General features: G+C 30.0%; 2 protein-coding genes and 1 non-coding gene across 4 annotated transcripts in view; all 3 read left to right on the top strand.

Annotated features, from left to right (window-relative positions):
* Window positions 1–3,685, top strand: part of LOC123009155 — a 10,559-nt gene extending 6,874 nt beyond the window's left edge. Inside the window, exons 4-6 of the mRNA XM_044405281.1 lie at window positions 2,031–3,132; window positions 3,179–3,430; window positions 3,485–3,685. Coding sequence (XP_044261216.1) covers window positions 2,031–3,132; window positions 3,179–3,430; window positions 3,485–3,645 — 1,515 coding nt within the window. The 3' untranslated portion in view covers window positions 3,646–3,685. The remainder of the gene's footprint in view (window positions 1–2,030; window positions 3,133–3,178; window positions 3,431–3,484) is intronic.
* Window positions 3,686–5,964: 2,279 nt separating this feature from the next.
* Trnaa-agc lies at window positions 5,965–6,037 on the top strand. Its single transcript has one exon. It is a non-coding gene; the product is annotated as a tRNA-Ala (tRNA).
* A 263-nt stretch (window positions 6,038–6,300) lies between these two features.
* The window catches only part of LOC123008933, a 45,864-nt gene continuing 33,300 nt past the window's right edge, over window positions 6,301–18,864 (top strand). For both annotated transcript variants that reach the window (XM_044405001.1, XM_044405002.1), the window contains exon 1: window positions 6,301–6,437. The gene's annotated coding sequence lies outside the window, so the exon portion shown is untranslated. The remainder of the gene's footprint in view (window positions 6,438–18,864) is intronic.

Genomic DNA, 18,864 nt, shown 5'->3' on the forward strand with positions numbered 1-18,864 from the left:
AACGCCGTTTGATTCCTGAATGTTTGCCGCATCTTTTAAGTGTTTACTCAACAACCTGCTCAGTGGCATGTGCCTACTGCGATTTTTTAAACATGACAATTTAAAAATGTCAAAAACTCATTTTTTTCAAATGGCACCCTCTATTTATTATTGTACCAATCAAAAGATCTTTTGACAAGCTTTCCATCAATATAGGGTTTGTATAGTCTAGTGTAAAATTCTAAGTTGCTATCCTAAATTAACTAAATTTCGAAAAACTTTTCTGTTTTGGACAATTAAAATCGAGTGAGCTTCTGTCATTGTTGCGATCTGTCAATTTTATTCTCAAGATTATAAGTCCCAAAATGAATTTTACTCGTCAAGAACTCACTAACATGGTATACAGTCTTGGTGAAGCGGATCGTAATATTTTATTGGCTCAAAGAATCTACAAATAAAAATACCCAAATGCAAGACTGCCGCAAAGTGCTACATTTAAAAAATTGTATAAAAATGTGTATAAACTGAGACCAACAACTGCGGAGGATATGAAACAAAGAATACGCGATACATTCTATTTCATAAATGCAGATATGCTAAGTCGTGTTAGACTATCTTTTAGACGAAGACTGCGTACTTGTATTGAAGAAAATGGTAATATTTTTGAGCATCTAAGAAAATTGTAAAATAGTCTTAATGTTATGTTTTTTTTATTTGTTAATGTTTTTACATTTTTTTTTTCTACTAAATTGTGTTAATACTGCTTTGCGATATGTTAGATTTTGCCTAATTTTCTCTGTAACTCAATTGTGCACAATATTGTACATTTTCTTACAGCAAAGAATTTCCAATTCCATACTTTAGTTTATTTTCTGTGCAAATTTTTTTTTGTGCATATGGCCCACTCGATTTTTATTGTTTAAAACAGAAAAGTTTTTCGAAACTTAGTTAATTTAGGATAACAACTTAGAATTTAACACTAGACTATACAAACCTTATATTGATGGATAGCTTGTCAAAATATCTTTTGATTGGTACAATAATAAATAGTAGGTGCCATTTGAAAAAAATGAGTTTTTGACATTTTTAATTTCTCATATTTAAAAAATCGCAGTAGGCACATGCCACTGAGCAGGTTGTTGAGTAAACACTTAAAAGATGCGGCGAACATTCAGGAAACAAACGGCGTTACTTACTTTAACTTGTGTGCAAGTATTTAGAAGGTACGAATTTTTAGACAGGCCCCTGCATTTCAAAAATTCTGGTAAAAAAGCGCCACAAATCAAAATTGATAACAGATAAATGAAAACAACCTTTATAAAAGTTATTTGTAATTTAGCGTAGAATCCAAAAATGAAATCAAACTGAGTAGATTCCATTTAAAAAAACATAACTTTTGTGTTTTTTTAATATTGGAACACCCTGTATATAAAACGTAATATTTTTAAAATGTGCATCAAAAACGCATCTATAATCTAAAAAAAGTAAAAGTCAATATCTCTTAAAATAAACAAGTTATAGAGCTTTTTCGGACCGTTGGGACAGTCTGTATATATTCCTCGAATTTATTGTCCATTTTTTTTATTATAGTCCCCAAGGAGCAATGACGCAAATCCAAACCAATGAGAAGATGTCGCACTTTGAACATCTTATGTAAAGTTGATTTTTGTTATTTACTAAAAGCTTCTCATTTTTGTTTGAACAGATTACAAATAAATGTTTCAAAAAACGACTAATTTTTAATATCTCCAAAACCGTTACTTGACGGATCCATGTTTATTAAAACTTGTTTGTTTGTTTTGGTCCATGACATTGCCTCCTGAAATATTTTACAATCTTTTTTTGACACCCTGTATATTGTACTTGGTTCAATATTAATAATAAATGAAACGTAATAAGCAAAGTCTTCTTACTATTAATCTAAGGTCTCAAATAGGCAATAGGCTAAGGCAATTAGACCATAAAATATAGTTTTGTTGTGACAAAACAAATGCACAACTTTGATAACAATCCAAAACAAGAAGAAGGACAACTAACCGATTAACCAACAGTGCAATTGCATCATTCGCGTCAAAATGAGTGTTTTTACCGAATTGTGGCTAGAAATTTTCCTCCTCTTCACACTTTTTTTCTTAATTTTGATCAACTACTTCAATTACTGTTACCAATACTGGTCAAAAAAAGGCGTTCCAACAATCAAACCGCGCTTTCCCTTAGGCAACACCAACATCATCCTCCCCCAAGGCCTGTCAATTGGCACCTTAAGCAAGCACTTCTACGACGAGTTCAAAGCAAAAGGTCACAAATGCGGGGGTGTCTACCTTGTGACCCAACCAAATCTGGTGGTGGTGGACCCCGAATACGTCAAAGACATCATGTCGAAAGACTTCCAACATTTCGTCGATCGTGGGTTTTACTACAACAAAAAAAACGACGTTTTGAGTGCACATTTGTTCGCCATCGATGGCTCGGATTGGAGGAACCTCCGGATTAAACTAACCCCGACTTTCACCTCCGGAAAAATGAAAATGATGTTTGAGTCAGTGGTCGAGTGCTCCAAGCACATGATTCAAGCTTTGGGGGAAAATCCGGGGGTTGATGTGGAGATTAAGGAGGTTTTGGGGCGGTTTACCACCGATGTGATCGGGACTTGTGCCTTTGGTATTCAATGCAATAGTTTCAAATACCCGGATGCTGAGTTCCGGATGATGGGCAAAAAAATTTTTGAGTACGATTTTTGGAAGTCCATTAAGGCATTTTTTTCGATTAATACCCCAAAAGTGGCGCTACAATTGGGCTTAACGTCAACACCAAACCAAGTTATAGATTTTTTCACAAAGATTGTGACAGATGCGGTAAAAATGCGTGAAGAAAACAACATCAAAAGAAACGATTTTCTTCAAATTTTAATTGATTTGAAGAATACCACAAGTTTGACAGTTGACGAAATGTCGGCTCAGGTTTTCCTCTTTTTCGTGGCCGGTTTTGAGACAAGTTCCACGACCATGACTTTTGCTCTATACGAACTTGCCAAAAATGAAGAAATGCAAACGAAATTAAGACACGAAATTTGCCAAATTTTGGCCAAAAACGACCACCAAATCACGTATGAGGCCCTCAAAGAGATGAAATATTTGCAACAAATTATTGATGGTAACAGTGAGAAAAATTTTTGATTTTGTTACAATTTTAATTCCAGAAACTTTGCGCAAATACCCACCTTTACCAACACTAAATCGTCGATGTACCAAAGACTACACTCTTCGTGGCACCGATATTATCATTGAAAAAGGCACTCCGGTCCTAATTTCGGCTTTGGGGCTACATATGGACCCGGAGTTTTACCCGGACCCGGAAAAATTCGACCCGGAACGGTTCACGGAAGAGAAAAAAAAGGAGAGACACCCATTTGTGCATTTGCCTTTTGGTGATGGGCCCAGAAATTGCATTGGTGAGACACTGAGACTTGAGTTTGAATTTTTTTGAAATAAATTTGCCTTTTCAGGGCTGCGTTTTGGGGTCATGCAATCAAAAATTGGAATTATCACAATTATAAAAAAATTCAAGTTGACGGTTAGTCCGAATATGAAACCAGTGGTGTTTAATCCTTACGTTTTTTTGTTGAATATTAACGACAAGGTTTATCTGCGAGCTGAGAAATTGTAGTTTGTAAAAAAATGAGAAATAAATATTTTGTGTCAAATGAGATAAGAGTTTTTTTTTAAATGGGAAGAAAATGCAATCGAGTGCAGTCTTGCATCAGTCGAAATATGAAAAATTGCTCAACTATTAATTGGTTTTTAAATTGATAAAATGAGAAAAATTGCATCTTTTTTATTTTGTTTTATTTATGACTGCAACACCCACACTAAAATGATTAATTTTAAAAACACGTTTCAAGAAACCTTATCACATGAATGTACACAAAAATAATGTGGTTGTGACTAAAATAACCAACAACAACGCATTAAATTTAATACTGTTGTGTTTGCTATTTAATTATTTTCCTTCTTTCGTTTCCACTGCAATAAAAAATGATATACTCTGATTACTGAATTGCGATTTTTGTGCTTAATTTTTTTGTTATTTTTCTAAAAATTTGTCTTCTCTTGAGTGTTTATGGAGATCTTTGAAGATTTATGAGTCATTCTAATGATTTTTTAGAATTTACAGGGTTTGTAAGAAATGAGAATAAGCTCCTCTGAGATGCCTTATTTTTTTAACACTGACAAATTTTGTGAGTTTTTATCAGGATTTTTAGAGATTTATGGGTATTTTAAAAATACTTTGTTAAGTTTTCTTTATTTAATTGAAGAAATTGTTAGAGTTTTTATTGATTTTTGGAGGATTATGATAGTTTTTTTGGATTATTTTAAATAGTTCTAATAAACAATACTAAATAAAAACCTAATGCATTTTTTGATTTATTTTCAAAAATAACCCAAAAGTGGAGCTGTAATTGGGCTTAACGTCAACACCGGACCAAGTTATTGATTTTTTCACAAAGATTGTGGCAGATGCGGTAAAAATCCGCGAAGTAAACATCAACAAATATGATTTTCTTCAAATTTAAAGACTACGAAAGTTTGCCAGTTTTTTTGTGATTTTCTAGAAAATTTGTCATTTCTTGAGTATTTATAGAAATCTTTGTAGATTTATGAGACATTTTAATAATTTTTTAGAATTTACAGGGTTTGTAAGAAATGAGAATAAGTTTCTATAAATTACAGATGCTCCTCTGAGATGTTTTATTTCTTACACTGCAAATTTTGTGAGTTTTTATCAGGATTTTTAGGGATTTATGCTTATTTTAAGAAGAGTTTGTTAAGTTTTCTTTATTTAATTGAAGAAATTTTAGAATTTTTATTGATTTTTGGAGGATTATGATAGTTTTTTTGGATTACTCCAAATAATTCTAATAAACAATACTAAATAAAATCCTAATGCATTTTTTGGATTTATTTTTAAAAATACCTTCAAAAATATTTTGGAATTTATAAAAAAACACATTTCGAGATTTTGGACTTCGTTTACCATCAAAACTATACTTTGTCATGCTTCTAAAGATCGGACTTTTTGGGATTTTAAAATAAATTTGGTGATTAAAGTAAGTTTTTAATTAAGAAAAAATTAAGAATCAAAATTTTCCTGTTATTTCTAGAAATTTGTTATTAGTTTTTTTTATAAATGATTGTGAATTACGCTTTACCACACTATTTAATTTAATTCCTTTTTTGTGGTATTGTGCGCACTAATCAATCATTTTTACACTTTGTGATAACATCAAAATTAAAATTTAATTAACTCCAAAAATTCATGTCAAGATTGAATTTCGCCCTTGGCTGAGCTTCTTCACATTGCATAAGCCGCTAATTAATTAAAAATAATAATTAATTAACGATTTAATCTACTGACTGGTGTACTTTACAAACTTTTTAAATTTCGTTTTCAATTTTTTTTTGAAAGAAACTTTGATTTTTTCACTTGTGCCAATCATATAAGTTCTTTTTTTTTGTATTGTATTTTTTAAGAAACAATAAAATACAATTATTTATTGTTATCAATTCAAAGAAATTGTTATTGAAATATACAAAGGTGAACAAAAAGTAAGTGTCTTTTATGAGTCATTTGTGTTCAGAAAATAGTAATTAATAAGTGCTATATGAAATGTGTTTTGGTTTTGTTTTTGAGTTATGCGATTTTTTTTATTAAAATGACAACTTATATAAAATTTTTCTAAAATTGAAATTGTATTCAAAGACTGTAAATACGTACGGTTGTCTTTTCAAAAAATTAAAATTTCTCAAAACTCAAAAACCGAGTTAAAAAAAATGTTGAAAAATCTTATTCTCGTCAGAACGACATATTTTTATATAAATAAATAGTTTAAACATAAAACGTTTTAGTTTTTATACACCTGGTAGATAACCAACAATACAAAAAGACGTAAATGTAATAAGCAGATAGCCATTACAACATTCAACAGGGGGCGTAGCTCAGATGGTAGAGCGCTCGCTTAGCATGCGAGAGGTACCGGGATCGATACCCGGCGCCTCCAAATTTTTTTTCTAAAATTAATATTTTACTAAAAAAATCTCGCACAATACACATTTATTTTTTTATTAAAACTAATTCTAATTTTTATTTATCATTGTAATGTAACAAAATTTGTATTTTGTTGTCAAGGCCAGCGCCGGCTTTGAATCGCACCCCTTCGTCCAAAAGCCCTCGAATTTCCGGTTTTAGTCCACACGCATGCGCACTCCGCCAATCATGCGACTACCATTCCAAGAAGTCTTCAAGTTGAATAGCAACAATGGTCAGTTGGTAAGCAAACACGAGGTTGGTAGGAGTGCGAGCGCGTTTTGCAACTCTCCAGTGTCGTGTCATCGAAATTTGAATTAAAAGTGAACAAAAATGGTGTGATTTCGCAAATTTCGCTCATTGAAGGGACGACGGTGAGTGCATAAAAAGTTTCAAATCCGATAATAACCCTACAAAGGGTTGGTGGCCACGTGACGTCACGTGGGTGATTCATAATTTGTTGAGTCGATAATTTAAGTGTTGCGATGGTACTGAGGGGTACTTGGGGTGAATTATTTTATTTTATTTTTTTATTATTATTCTCTTCTACTTTCCTATTTTAATTGTTTGTAATTGAACAATTGTTGTGTTACTAGGCCGGCCCTGGTTGCCAGATGCACCCTAACAGATGCTTCTTTCATTTTTCTTCTCTTAGTTTCACAAACAAAGAAAGTCTTTAATAGGGGGGCCCCTCGTGTCCTTCTAACATTTTTACAACTTGAAACGTGTTATTATTTTTAATACGTTAATTATCTTGATTTGTGTTGAAAAAATTGGTAATTAGGGAGGTACTAGCTGTTTTGCATACCCATTATTAACGATAATAAGACATTATGAGAATTTACGGTATTGTTTATTATAGTTTCTGATGTATACGTAATAATTAGTATTTAAAACCGGCTTCTTCAATTAACAGAATTTTTTAAGATTCCAAATTATTAATAAATTCTCTTCATCATTTATTCCTATTGATTTTTTTTAATAATCCTACACTTATCGAGAATCTTTCTAGTGCCAGCCTTATTATTATCTCTTTAAATTATTTATTTGACTCGGGAATCGACCCGTAAATTGATGGCTGTAGTCATAATAAATTATACAGGGTGATTCAAAATATACCACAATGCTGCGCTTTGTTTAAATTGTGACCAGATATATTTTTGCAACATACAGTAGAGTCCAAATAAAGGTAAGAGTAAGAAGAAAGGAGAAATAAATCCACATAATGTGCAATTACATGCTTGAATTACATTTAGTCATAAAATTTAAATTGGTGATTACTTACTAGTCTTCATAAAATAATCATTAACTTCTCACCACGCCGCTACCGCTTTAATTTACTTATTTTGTTACTAGTTTTATGACTTAACAGTTATTGTTAAAATGTCTGCTTTGATTTTGCAGCGCTTTGTTGAAAATGTGGTTCCAACTATCGTTAGAACGCATGCAATACGTTTTCTTTCTTTACTTTTCTATGTTTGTAGGGTTTTTTGTCTTGATTTTTTTTTTGAAAATTATATTTTTTTTTAGAAAATAAGCAGCAAACAATTACTAGGAGACTAAAGTTGATATTTTGTTCAACTACAGTGACAAAACAATAAAATTGACCATTATTTCAACGGAACACAGAATTACTTCTATTTTTAGTTTTCAAGTTTTTCATTTTGGGATTATTAAATTTTCTTTTAAAATTAAAAATAATGTTTCAAGCATAAAGAGGGTTAAAACAGCCAAACAAACATTATCACCGGAGTCAAATTGATGAAACTATAAGACTGTGCAATATTTCAACAGAATGCAAGATTTGTCTTCTACTTTTTTGTGTCTTTTAAACTTTATTTTGAAAAAAATTAATTTAATAAAATGAAAAAAAAAGTGTTATATGCCAAAAGTGGGTTAAAATAGCAGCAAAAAATTACCATCAGAGTGAAATTGGTAAATATTTTGTCCTACTATAAAGTTGCCCAGTATTTTAACAGAACGCTGAGACTATATTATACGTTTTCGTCCTTTACTTTTTTATGTTTTTAAAGTCTTTTGTCTTGATTTAATATTTTTTTCTGAAAATTAGATATATTTTTTTTCTAGAAAATAAGCAGCAAGAAGCTTAAAATAAGCAACAAAAAATTACTAGCAGACTTAAGTTGATATTTTTTTCTACCACAATGGCAGAACAATAAATTTGATTAGTATTTCAACAGAATGCAAATTTACTTCTATTTTTTTATTTTCAAGTTTTTCATTTTAGGAAAATTATTAAATTTTGTTTTAAAATTAAAAATAATTTTTCAAGCATAAGGAGGGTTAAAACTGATCAGAACGCATGCAATATGTTTCCTTCTTTCACGTTTTCATGTTTGTAAAGTTTTTTGTCTTGATTTATACATATATATATATTTTTAAATCATATTTTTTTTTCTAGAAAATAAGCAGCAAGAGGGTTAAAATAAGCAACAAAAAATGACTAGCAGACTAAAGTTGATATTTTGTTCAACTACAGTGACAAAACAATAAAATTGACCTTTATTTCAACAGAACGCAGAATTAATTCTATTTTTTGGGAAAATTATTAAATTTTCTTTTAAAATTAAAAATAATTTTTCAAGTATAAGGAGGGTTAAAACAGGCAACCAAATATTATCACCGGAGTAAAATTGATGGTAAAAAAACTATAAGACTGCGCAGTATTTCAACAGAGCGCAAGGTTTTTCTTCTATTTTTTAAAGTTTATTTTCAGAGAAATTAACTTAATAAAATAAAAAAAGTATTATATGCGTAAAATGGGTTAAAATAAGCAACAAAAAAATACTAGCAGACTACAATTGATATTTTTTCTTCCATCTTTTATGTTTTTACAATTTCTTGCTTTGAAAAAATAGTTTTATCTTAAGAGGTTGTTAATTTCCGATTTGATGTCAAGTCAAGGTGGTACTTGAGCCGATTATCGTAAAAATCTGATATCACACTTTCAACGAGTGAATTGCGTGTCCATTGATGAAAAACCTTATCTTAATCTTAAATTAGTTTACTGCGAAAAGGGCATCAAACCTGAACCTATAATTCCGTAATAAAAAAAATTGTTATAAGATAAATAAGTATTTGAAAAATCTTCCATTCCGGTAGCCCCCAAGCAGCCATTCACTTTTTTCGATAAACACTCTAATTGTAGTTACCGCTAATTAAAAAATTAATTTATGTAAATTACGCGACCTTATTTATCGAATTTTGGTCAAACACAGGGGCGTAACATCCGCGGGGGCTGCACTACCCAACTGAGTATTCATCATACAGTGACAGCTCTATTGTTCGCCTCCTGTGATGACCTTTCGTTGCATTGCGGTACGAAATGTCAACTTTTACTTTCTATCATCCATCACAAAATTACTGGATTAAAACAGTGCTTGAATTTGACTCAACACAAAATTGGGATTTTGTGCAGTGTTCTTAAGTATATAAATAACGTTTTGCGGTATTTGAGGCCTGCAGCGATTGAAAATAACTTGAGGAACTCCAAGGTCAAGGAGTGCACTGGAAATAGCGGCGCACCAAAATGGCCGCTGATTATAGCTTACGAAATTGGAGTGGTGCAAGCGCCCGCATTGCATGGGAAAAGTGAAAATTTGGCGGTTTTCACTAAATTCGCATTTCATAAAGTTTTATCTAGTTGTCATAGATAATTTATGGCCTACTTATTAGCTATTGACAGATTAGCTACTTTGGTGATAACGATAATTCAGCTGTTTCTCTTAATTATTCATTTCCGATCAAAGTGGCCTAATAGTTGACATCTGAGATAACCCAATATTACTAATAATTCAGTGTCGCCAACTTAATTTCAAAATCATAGGCCATAGAAAATAGCTTTTTTCCACAGTGACTTTTAAATTGATGATTAACACATGTGGTGGACCTGTTTGGTGACTCATACTGTATATTTTTGGATGGTAAAACCGAAAGTAATTTCTTTTGTCGTCCAATAAAGTCGAACGTTTTGTTATTGTGTTCACATAAATTATTTTTATTTGTGTTGCAATTGTGATTGGCAAAGAACACAATAAACGGGTGTTTATTTAATCTATGTCACGTATCATAATGGTGTTGCACTGTTGCCATCTTTATGATTACACAATTTACTTACTTGGGGTTTGAAATTTTTACATGAATGCAAATTGAATTTGAGTGGATTTTTTTGTTGCTGTTAAAGTAATTTGCACAATTATGTAGTTTATGCTTAATGTCTACTCAGGGCAATAGTTTTCTTCTCTTCGATTGGTATTATTGTCAAGGTTGTCCAGTTAGACCATATCTACCATTTCGCACAATACCATTAGAAAGTGCAACGACTTGGCCCGAGCCACTTGATAAAAGTCACTTGAACCTGATTTTGATGCCTTTCCAAAGATAGCGAGAAATTACTCATTGAAACTATTATATTAAATAATAAAAACAGAATAATGAACTTCGTAATAAAAAAATTGATTTCAAGTTTTGAATTCACCTCTCATAGGCAGTTTCTGGAAATTTGGGGTTATTAAGGATTTTTTGGGAATTTCAAAGCATTTATCTATTTCTTACTTGATATTAAATAAAATGCGTTTTTTCGAACTTATTTTCTGACTTCTGATTTTTTTGATATTTTTGGGGGATTTTAAAATTTTCTTATAATTTCTGCAGGATTTAAATTAAATTACTAGATTGTTGAAGTATTATTTAAGATTGCTTGGGATTTTCAGGATTATTTGGGTTTTCTTAGTATCCCTTAAAGAGATTTTTGTGTCATTTTGGTATATTCTTTAGAATTTTTTAGGATTTTTTAAAATTTAATAATAGTTCTGGTACAATTTTTGTTTCAGTTTTCTTATAATTTCTGCAAGATTCTTTAAATTGCAAGAATGTTGAAGTATTACTTAAGATTGCTTAGGATTTTGTACTTTTTTTATTTTTTTTATTTTTAGTCAAAAACTTTGATAAAAATTTCTTACTTAATATTAAAAATTTCTGGGCTTATTTTCTGATTTTTTTGATATTTTTGGGGGATTTTAATGCAGAAAGTTCCAATTATAATTTTCTTATAATTACAAGAATGTTGAAGTATTATTTAAGATTGCTTGGGATTTTCAGGATTATTTCGGTTTTCTTAGAATCTCTTGAAGAGATTTTTGGGTCATTTTGGTAAATTGTTTAGAATTTTTTGAGATTTTTTTTTATTTATTAATAATTCTAGTACAATTTTTGTTTCAATTTTCATTTTTTTTTATTTTTGAGTCAAAAACTTTGATAAAAATTTCTTACTTAATATTAAATAAAATGCGTTTTTTTAATGTAAAAAAAATTCTGGACTTATTTTCTGACTTCTGATTTTTTTGATATTTTTGGGGGATTTTAATGCAAAAAGTTCCAGTTATAATTTTCTTCTAATTTCTGCAAGATTCTTTAAATTACAAGAATATTGAAGTATTATTTATGATTGCTTGGGATTTCCAGGATTATTTGGGTTTTCTTAGAATTTCTTGAAGAGATTTTTGGGTCATTTTGGAATATTGTTTAGAATTTTTTGGGATTTTTTTTATTTATTAATAGTTCTAGTACAATTTTTTTTCAATTTTCAGTTTTTTTTATTTATAAATTTTTTTCATAATGTTGTCACTCCAGAGGATTCTTGTTTTTGTTAAGAATTTTTGGGAATTTTTTGAACTCTGGTCACAGATTTGACTATTTTTTAGAAACAAGAATTTGGGATTTCTGCATGTTTCTCAAACCTGAAAGCATTTTGCTGTATTATCTGAAAATGACTTGTTGGGATTTTCGGGAATTCGTGGGGAGTTTTTGGGAATGACACAATATCATAAAATTTGAAACTAAAAATGTAGCTTAGATTTTTTACATTGTTGCAAACATAACAACTTGTTTTCTTATATTTACTTATTTTCCTATATTTCTGTTTTTTGATATTTTTTGAGGATTAAATAGAAATTTGAAAGAGTGCCAAACGGCCCAATTATAATTTCTGTAAGATTCTTTACAAGAATGTTGAAGTATTATTTGGTATTTTCTAGATTATTTGAAACTTCTTAAAATTATTTAAAAAGATTTTTGGGTAATTTTATCATATTGTTTAGGATTTTTTGAGATTTCTTTTGCTTATTCATAATTCTTGTATGTTTTTTGCGATTTTTTTAGGCTAATAATTTTAAATTGATTTGTTGTCACTCTAGAGAATCCTTGTTATTGTTGAGGATTTTTTGGGACTTTTTTGAACTTTGATCACAGATTTGACAATTTTTCATATATTTTTATTCGAGACAAGAATATGGGGTTTTTGTTTGGATTTTCGGGAATCCGTGGGGAGTTTTTTTGATTGACACCTATCAAAAAACTAGAAACGCCAAGGCTGTAGCTTAAATTTATTACATTGTTGCACCCATAAAAATTATCAAACATTTTGTAACACAAATGCTTTAACCCTCTTATCGCCGCACTTGTCCCATATTCGGGCTATTATTTTTTACGTTTACATGTTTTTATGTAATCTAAACGTAAGTCCCAGTTATAAATAGAATTGCGATTCGTTGACCCCCTCCTATTTATATTCTTTAAATTGGCAAGAAACGAAATTCACTCGTTTCCGTAAACAATTCGAAAAATTTGGAAAAAATATTCCGTTCCACATTTTTTCTAACTGTTAAATCGCCGACCTTGACTTTGTTTTAATTGGTTTTTTCGTTACGCTCCGGATAAGTAAAATTAATTGCTCAAAATTAAAGGTTAATTTATTTATTTAAACATATTTGAAACGGTGTTATTACTAACCTAAATTACAGAAATTTACAAAATGTCAGATTATCGCTAAACCCACATAAACATAGTTTGTTTTGTGACGACTTTATTTTATTTATATTGTGCTTAGGTCATGACAGACGTTTTAATTTACTAAATGTATGCAAATATTTGCAAAATATGAGTTAAATTGTGGGCTTCAGACCAAATAATTCTTAGTTTGAATAAATAACTTTCAGTTTGTAATGTATTCAATGAAAATAACGACAAGTTAATTCCTCGATTGCTTTCTTTGAACTTTCTTGAAATTATCATCAATAATTCAGTAAAATAGAAAGTTTATGTCTTCGTTCCATTATTAAGTAGTCCTGAATGTTTATTACTTATTTTTCATGCTTTAAATCTGGCTAATTACGCGTTTTTTCAATTTTCATTAGACTTAATCAGTGCTGATGTCTGACTGGCGGCTAGCGAGCTAATTAATGAGTAATTACACTCGCTTGCAAACTTTTAATTTGCGAATAGATGACCTTTATGCATACGATTACTCAGACTTAATAAAGTTTCAAATGTAAATAGAATAGGCGGATGTTTATTGCTTTATGAAAATTTGCTCTCGATATTTTTGCCTCGGCAAAAGTCGTAAAATATTGAATTATCGGATGTTTTCAGATTGATTTTTGTATTTTTTATCACAATAAACCCAGTTAATTTGCACACTGCTCCACTTAAAATAGTTAGGTAGTGATTTGTGAAGTGTTGTTTAAGACTATAAAAGAAATTTGGCCAAGGATTTAATAATATTTAATAATAATTAAATTTTTTAGAATTTATTATTTCTATTGACGTAACAAAAACTAGATGTACCCATTGAACTAACAAAAAATAGACTTCCAGTTTATTAGCAGAAAAATTGTAAAAATTCAATAATTCAAAAATTGGATTGAACTGAATATAATTATACAGTATGTCCCCGGATTGAATTTACAAGAAGAAAAAAAAATATCTTTGATTTTATGCCAAAAGTGCAAAGGAAAAAAAGTTTTTGCTTAACTTGAAACCAGCAATCTGTAATTAAAACTTCATTATTCTAACTCAGTAGAAAGAAAAGTTCGTTTTTCTCTTGATTTTGGACTTATAATATTTTTCTTTGCTTTTTAAGTACCATCACATTGGTGGTTTTATTATTTTGACAATGATGTCACTTTGACAAATGAGTTTTCGCAAGTTAAATAACAAAAATGTTTGTGAAAAACATAATTTTAATAAACAGCAACTCAAAGAAACCGCATTAAGGTAAAAATCAACGTCATTTTTAACAAGAACTATCATTATTTAATTAATAAATTAATTGTCAAAGTGACATATAGTTGTCAAATAATTAAAATCTCCAATGTGATAAGACTTAAAAAGCAAGAGAAAAATGAACTTTTCTTTCTACTGAGTTAGAATAATGAAGTTTTAATTACAGGTTTGCTGGTTTCAAGTAAAGCAAAAACTTTTTTTTCGTGCAGTTTTGGCAGTTTACTTTCATATACGTACAATATTTTTATTATTTACAAGAATTTCAAAATTTTTGGATATCTTGAGTACTGATTTTTTTATGTTTTTAAAATTGCTCTATGATGAGGTGAGTTTTGAGAAATTACGTTTTTCTTTGTCTATCTTGGGCTAAAGATAAAAGAATTTTTAGGAATTCTCAAGGATTTATGAGCAATTTTGAAGTTTTTATCAATAAGGTTTATAAAGAACACAAGCAAAACCAAAAATTATTTGTGTGTTTGAAGCTAAAATTATTTTTATGACCTTCTATTAATTTTTTAGTGATTTTTTGTGAAATTGTCCAGGGGTTTTTCAGCTTTTTCAGTGATTTTTAAGTTCTCTTGTGTTGCTTTTGTTGTTTTTTTTTGTACAAATTTTGCTAGATTTACTTCCCTGGAGATTTCTCTGGATTTTTTAGATGTACAAAAAAATGTTTGCTAACTTTTTCAATTTTTTCATATTAGGATTTTAAACGAGATTGAGATTTCATGTTTTTAAAATTGCTCTATGATCAGCTTTGAGATGTTACGTCTTGATTCTTTGTCTTCTTCTTTAGTTAAAGATAAAAGTTTTATGGTTTTTGGATATTTTTAAAAATATTTGAAGATTTTTAGGGATTTTCAAGGATTTTTGAGCAATTTTGAGGTTTTTATCATCAAGGTTTATAAAGAATACAAGCATACCCAAAAATTATTTGGGTGTATGAAGGTAAAATTATTTTTTATGACCTTCTATTGATTTTTGTGAAATTACCAGAAACTGTGTAGGACTTTTTTAGCTTTTTCAGTGATTTTAAGTTTTCTTGTGTTGTTTTTTCTTTTTTTGTACAAATTTTGCTAGATTTGCGTTCCTTGGAGATTTCTCTGGATTTTTTCGATGTACAAAAATTAATTTTTCGTTCTACTGAGTTAAAATAATGAAGTTTTAATTACAGGTTTGCTGGTTTCACAAATAAAAAATTTTTGCCTTTTGTAATCCCAATCCGGGGACATACTGTATAAAATGTTTGCAAATCAGATAGTAGAGGCAAAATAAGTTTAAATAAATATAAATAATTAAATAAATATAAATTTTGACAAAATCCGGTAGTGTGAGTTTTTATTAATTATATAAAATACTTGCAAATCACATAGTGTGAGGTTAGAAGGGGACGAGCGGCAAAGCCGTGAGCCCCCTCTATAAATTTTGACAAAATGAGTTCTAGTGGGGGCGAAGCCCTCAACAATTTCGAATTTTTCGAATCAGACATTTGCGAATTCGATAGGATTTGTTTGATTTAACTATTTTGTCAACTATTAAGTGAGAGATTCATTGTTAATACAAGCTGACTTAACCTAATTTTTTTTTGTCTCCAATCAAAACAAATTTATGGCAACCTTTGCTGTCACTAATCTACGAATTTTTGTTATATTCAAAGATGTTTCTTCGATTTTTTTGGATCATCGAAGTTTTCTAGAGATTTCGAGATTTTGAAACGTTGAGAAAATAGAAACAAAAGGGAATTGTAGGAGAATTTTAAAGGAATTTTTGTAACATCAAATAATTTCGAGAGGGTTTTTAAGAGTTAAACGTAATTTTTTCGGATTTTTGGCGAAGAAAACTTCTTTTGAAGCAAATTTCTTGTTGGTTGATGAGACGTAATGAGAACTAATGATCCATACCGTATGTGCTAACAATTTGGCTAAAAGCAAGAAAGTTGGGTTAATTGCAGTTACGGTCATATTCTAGAAAAGAGAAAATATATCAGGATGTAAACTATTCATGTGTTAATTGCAATCATCATCGACTCAAATGCAACAAAACTGTTCTTCATTCCTTTCAAATCAATCTCGCAATTTCATCGTCAAAATTATAACGTTTATGAAACGATGTGGCAATTCCGAAGATGGTAACAACCATTTTGCCATTAGAAACGTGAGCCACTGTCAAATCGTTAGGTAAGTCACAAATTAAGCAAAGTAAAAGTACATAAATCGAAAAAACTCGAAGTAAAAGCAAGTCGGTTTTGTAGTCTTAAATAATAAACACTTCATCGATTAGCATAGTGAGCAAATAGCTATTGAATAAAAATAAAGGTCACCAATTATAAATACCCTCATGTCGTGTGTCGCAACGAAGAGTGAGGAAAAATTCCGGTCAAGAATCGTCGCTTTGGCTCAAATTTTGCCCGATTGTGGCCTCGCGCTAAATAATTTTTCAAGGCGTGGCGTTTTTCACAAGAATGTCACTATTGTTAATTATTCAACAAAACAGTTAGTCGACACGCGAAATTTTCTTTACATAAAAACTAGACGAATTAACGGTTCTTCATCATTGTCAAAGATGAGTCTTGATTCGAAAGTGCATCGCGAGGAAGATGCAAGACTTTCTAACTCTCGCTACGATTTACATAACTGAGATTTTCGAAGGAAATTTTCGATAAAATGCGCTTGCAATGTTGTAAATCTCCAGTCGTGACGTCGCCGATGTCCTTATTCCCCACGAATGTCTCTTCCTTATTTGGACGAGGCTGCTAGACTTGTTGCATATGAATTCCTGAGGAATTTCCGGTTGTCGGGGGCAAAAACTGGGGGCTTGGGAAGCACCTGCCACTATTTTATGGAAAATTATGAAGGCCTAGCCTGGATTTGGGACAATTATGTAACCCAATAGCAGTAATAACCGAGTTTTTCAAGATTATATCTCTTAAAATTGTAAAATCACTACGCAATTTCAAATTTCGCGCGGATTTGCCTTTAAGTTTTTTTGGAATCCCCACCAGAGGGCACAATTTTCACTCAAAAAGTGAAGAAATCGATTAGTTTCAAACCGATTTGAAAAATTTTGAAAATAGAAAATTTACTGTACTTTCATATAAAAATGTTTCAAATTACGAACAGATTATTTTCGAAATATAAAAAAATAGAGCGAATTTAGTGACTCACTGTATATTTTTTTATTAAACGAAAGAAAGAAAAATTTCTTTTCTAAGTCTGAGCTTTCCAAAACGGCCTGAATTGAATTTATTTCTTCTAATTTCAGCTTTTTCAGTGATTTTTAAGTTCTCTTGTGTTGTTTTTTTTTTGTACAAATTTTGCCAGATTTGCTTTCCTGGAGATTTCTCTGGATTTTTTAGATGTACAAAAAATGTTTGCTAACTTTTTTCAATTTTTTCATATTGGGATTTTAAACGAGATTGAGATTTTCAAGGATTTACAAATGCTGGAAATTTTTATTTCATGTTTTTAAAATTGCTTTACGATCAGCTTTGAGAAGTTACGTCTTCATTCTTTGTTTAGTTAAAGATAAAAGTTTTATGGTTTTTGGATATTTTTAAAAATATTTGAGGATTTTTAGGGATTTTCAAGGATTTATGAGCAATTTTGAGGTCTTTATCACCAAGGTTTATAAAGAATACAAGCATACCCAAAAATAGAGCGAATTTAGTGACTCACACTGTATATCTAGTTTTATTAGACGAAAGAAAAAAAATTGCTTTTCTAAATCTGAGTTTTCCAAAAAAGCCTGATTTGAATTTATTTCTCTTAAAAATTTAATTTTAATATTTAAATAGTTAAAAATCGAGTGCAACTCTTGTTCTCTAGATTGTAATCAAGAAACTTTGAATTGTTTGCACAATTAGTGGCTTGTTTGAGCATCATTATTGCCTCTGAGGTCAAGTTCTTGAGTCGACGAACTTTGCTTCAAGTTCTTCATTAAAAAAAAAGTACATTGCTTAAATGCTTCGATTAGTTTGAAACTGAAGCACATTTTATGTTTTTTCTTCTTTTTACTACAGTCATTTCCATGTTTTAGTAATAAATTATTACGTTACGGAGATTACACATAATTCAGATTCATTCTCATTTTGATTGAGTTGTTTGACAAGTAATTAAGTGATATTAACGTGTCTCCTGCTGACGTGAACCACTATCTTATCTGGAATGAGACGTCACAATAATCACCACAAAGATTACTATTTTTTGCGAATTGTAGAGATTTTAAGAAAATTTGGCTACACTTTAATAACTAAAAGTAATTTTATGGAATTGTGGGGAATTTTTAAGTAATTTTGGTTTTTAGGTCGAGGAATTAAGTGTGTCCACTAGTGATGTAAAACCTGTATTGTTTAACACAGTTTTAGCTAGAATAAAACGTCATAATACCGCAAAATACTCGTTTTATCTTACTTTCATATACGTACAATGATTTTTATAATTTTCAAGAATTTCAAAATTTTTGGAAATTTTGGATCCTGATTTTTGATGAGATGAGTTTTGAGAAATTACGTCTTTCGTTGTCTATCTTGGGCTAAAGATAAAAGCATTTTTAGGAATTGTCAAGGATTTATGAGCAATTTTGAGGTCTTTATCACCAAGGTTTATAAAGAATACAAGCATACTCAAAATTTTTTTGTGTGTATAAAGTTAAAATTATTTTTCATGACTTTCTATTAATTTTTTAGCGATTTTTGTGAAATTACCAGAAATTGTCCAGGCTTTT

Source organism: Tribolium madens, unplaced genomic scaffold (assembly GCF_015345945.1).
Source record: "Tribolium madens isolate multiple individuals breed KSU strain unplaced genomic scaffold, Tmad_KSU_1.1 Scaffold_71;HRSCAF=194;Tcas5.2_LG6, whole genome shotgun sequence".
NCBI lineage: Eukaryota > Metazoa > Arthropoda > Insecta > Coleoptera > Tenebrionidae > Tribolium > Tribolium madens.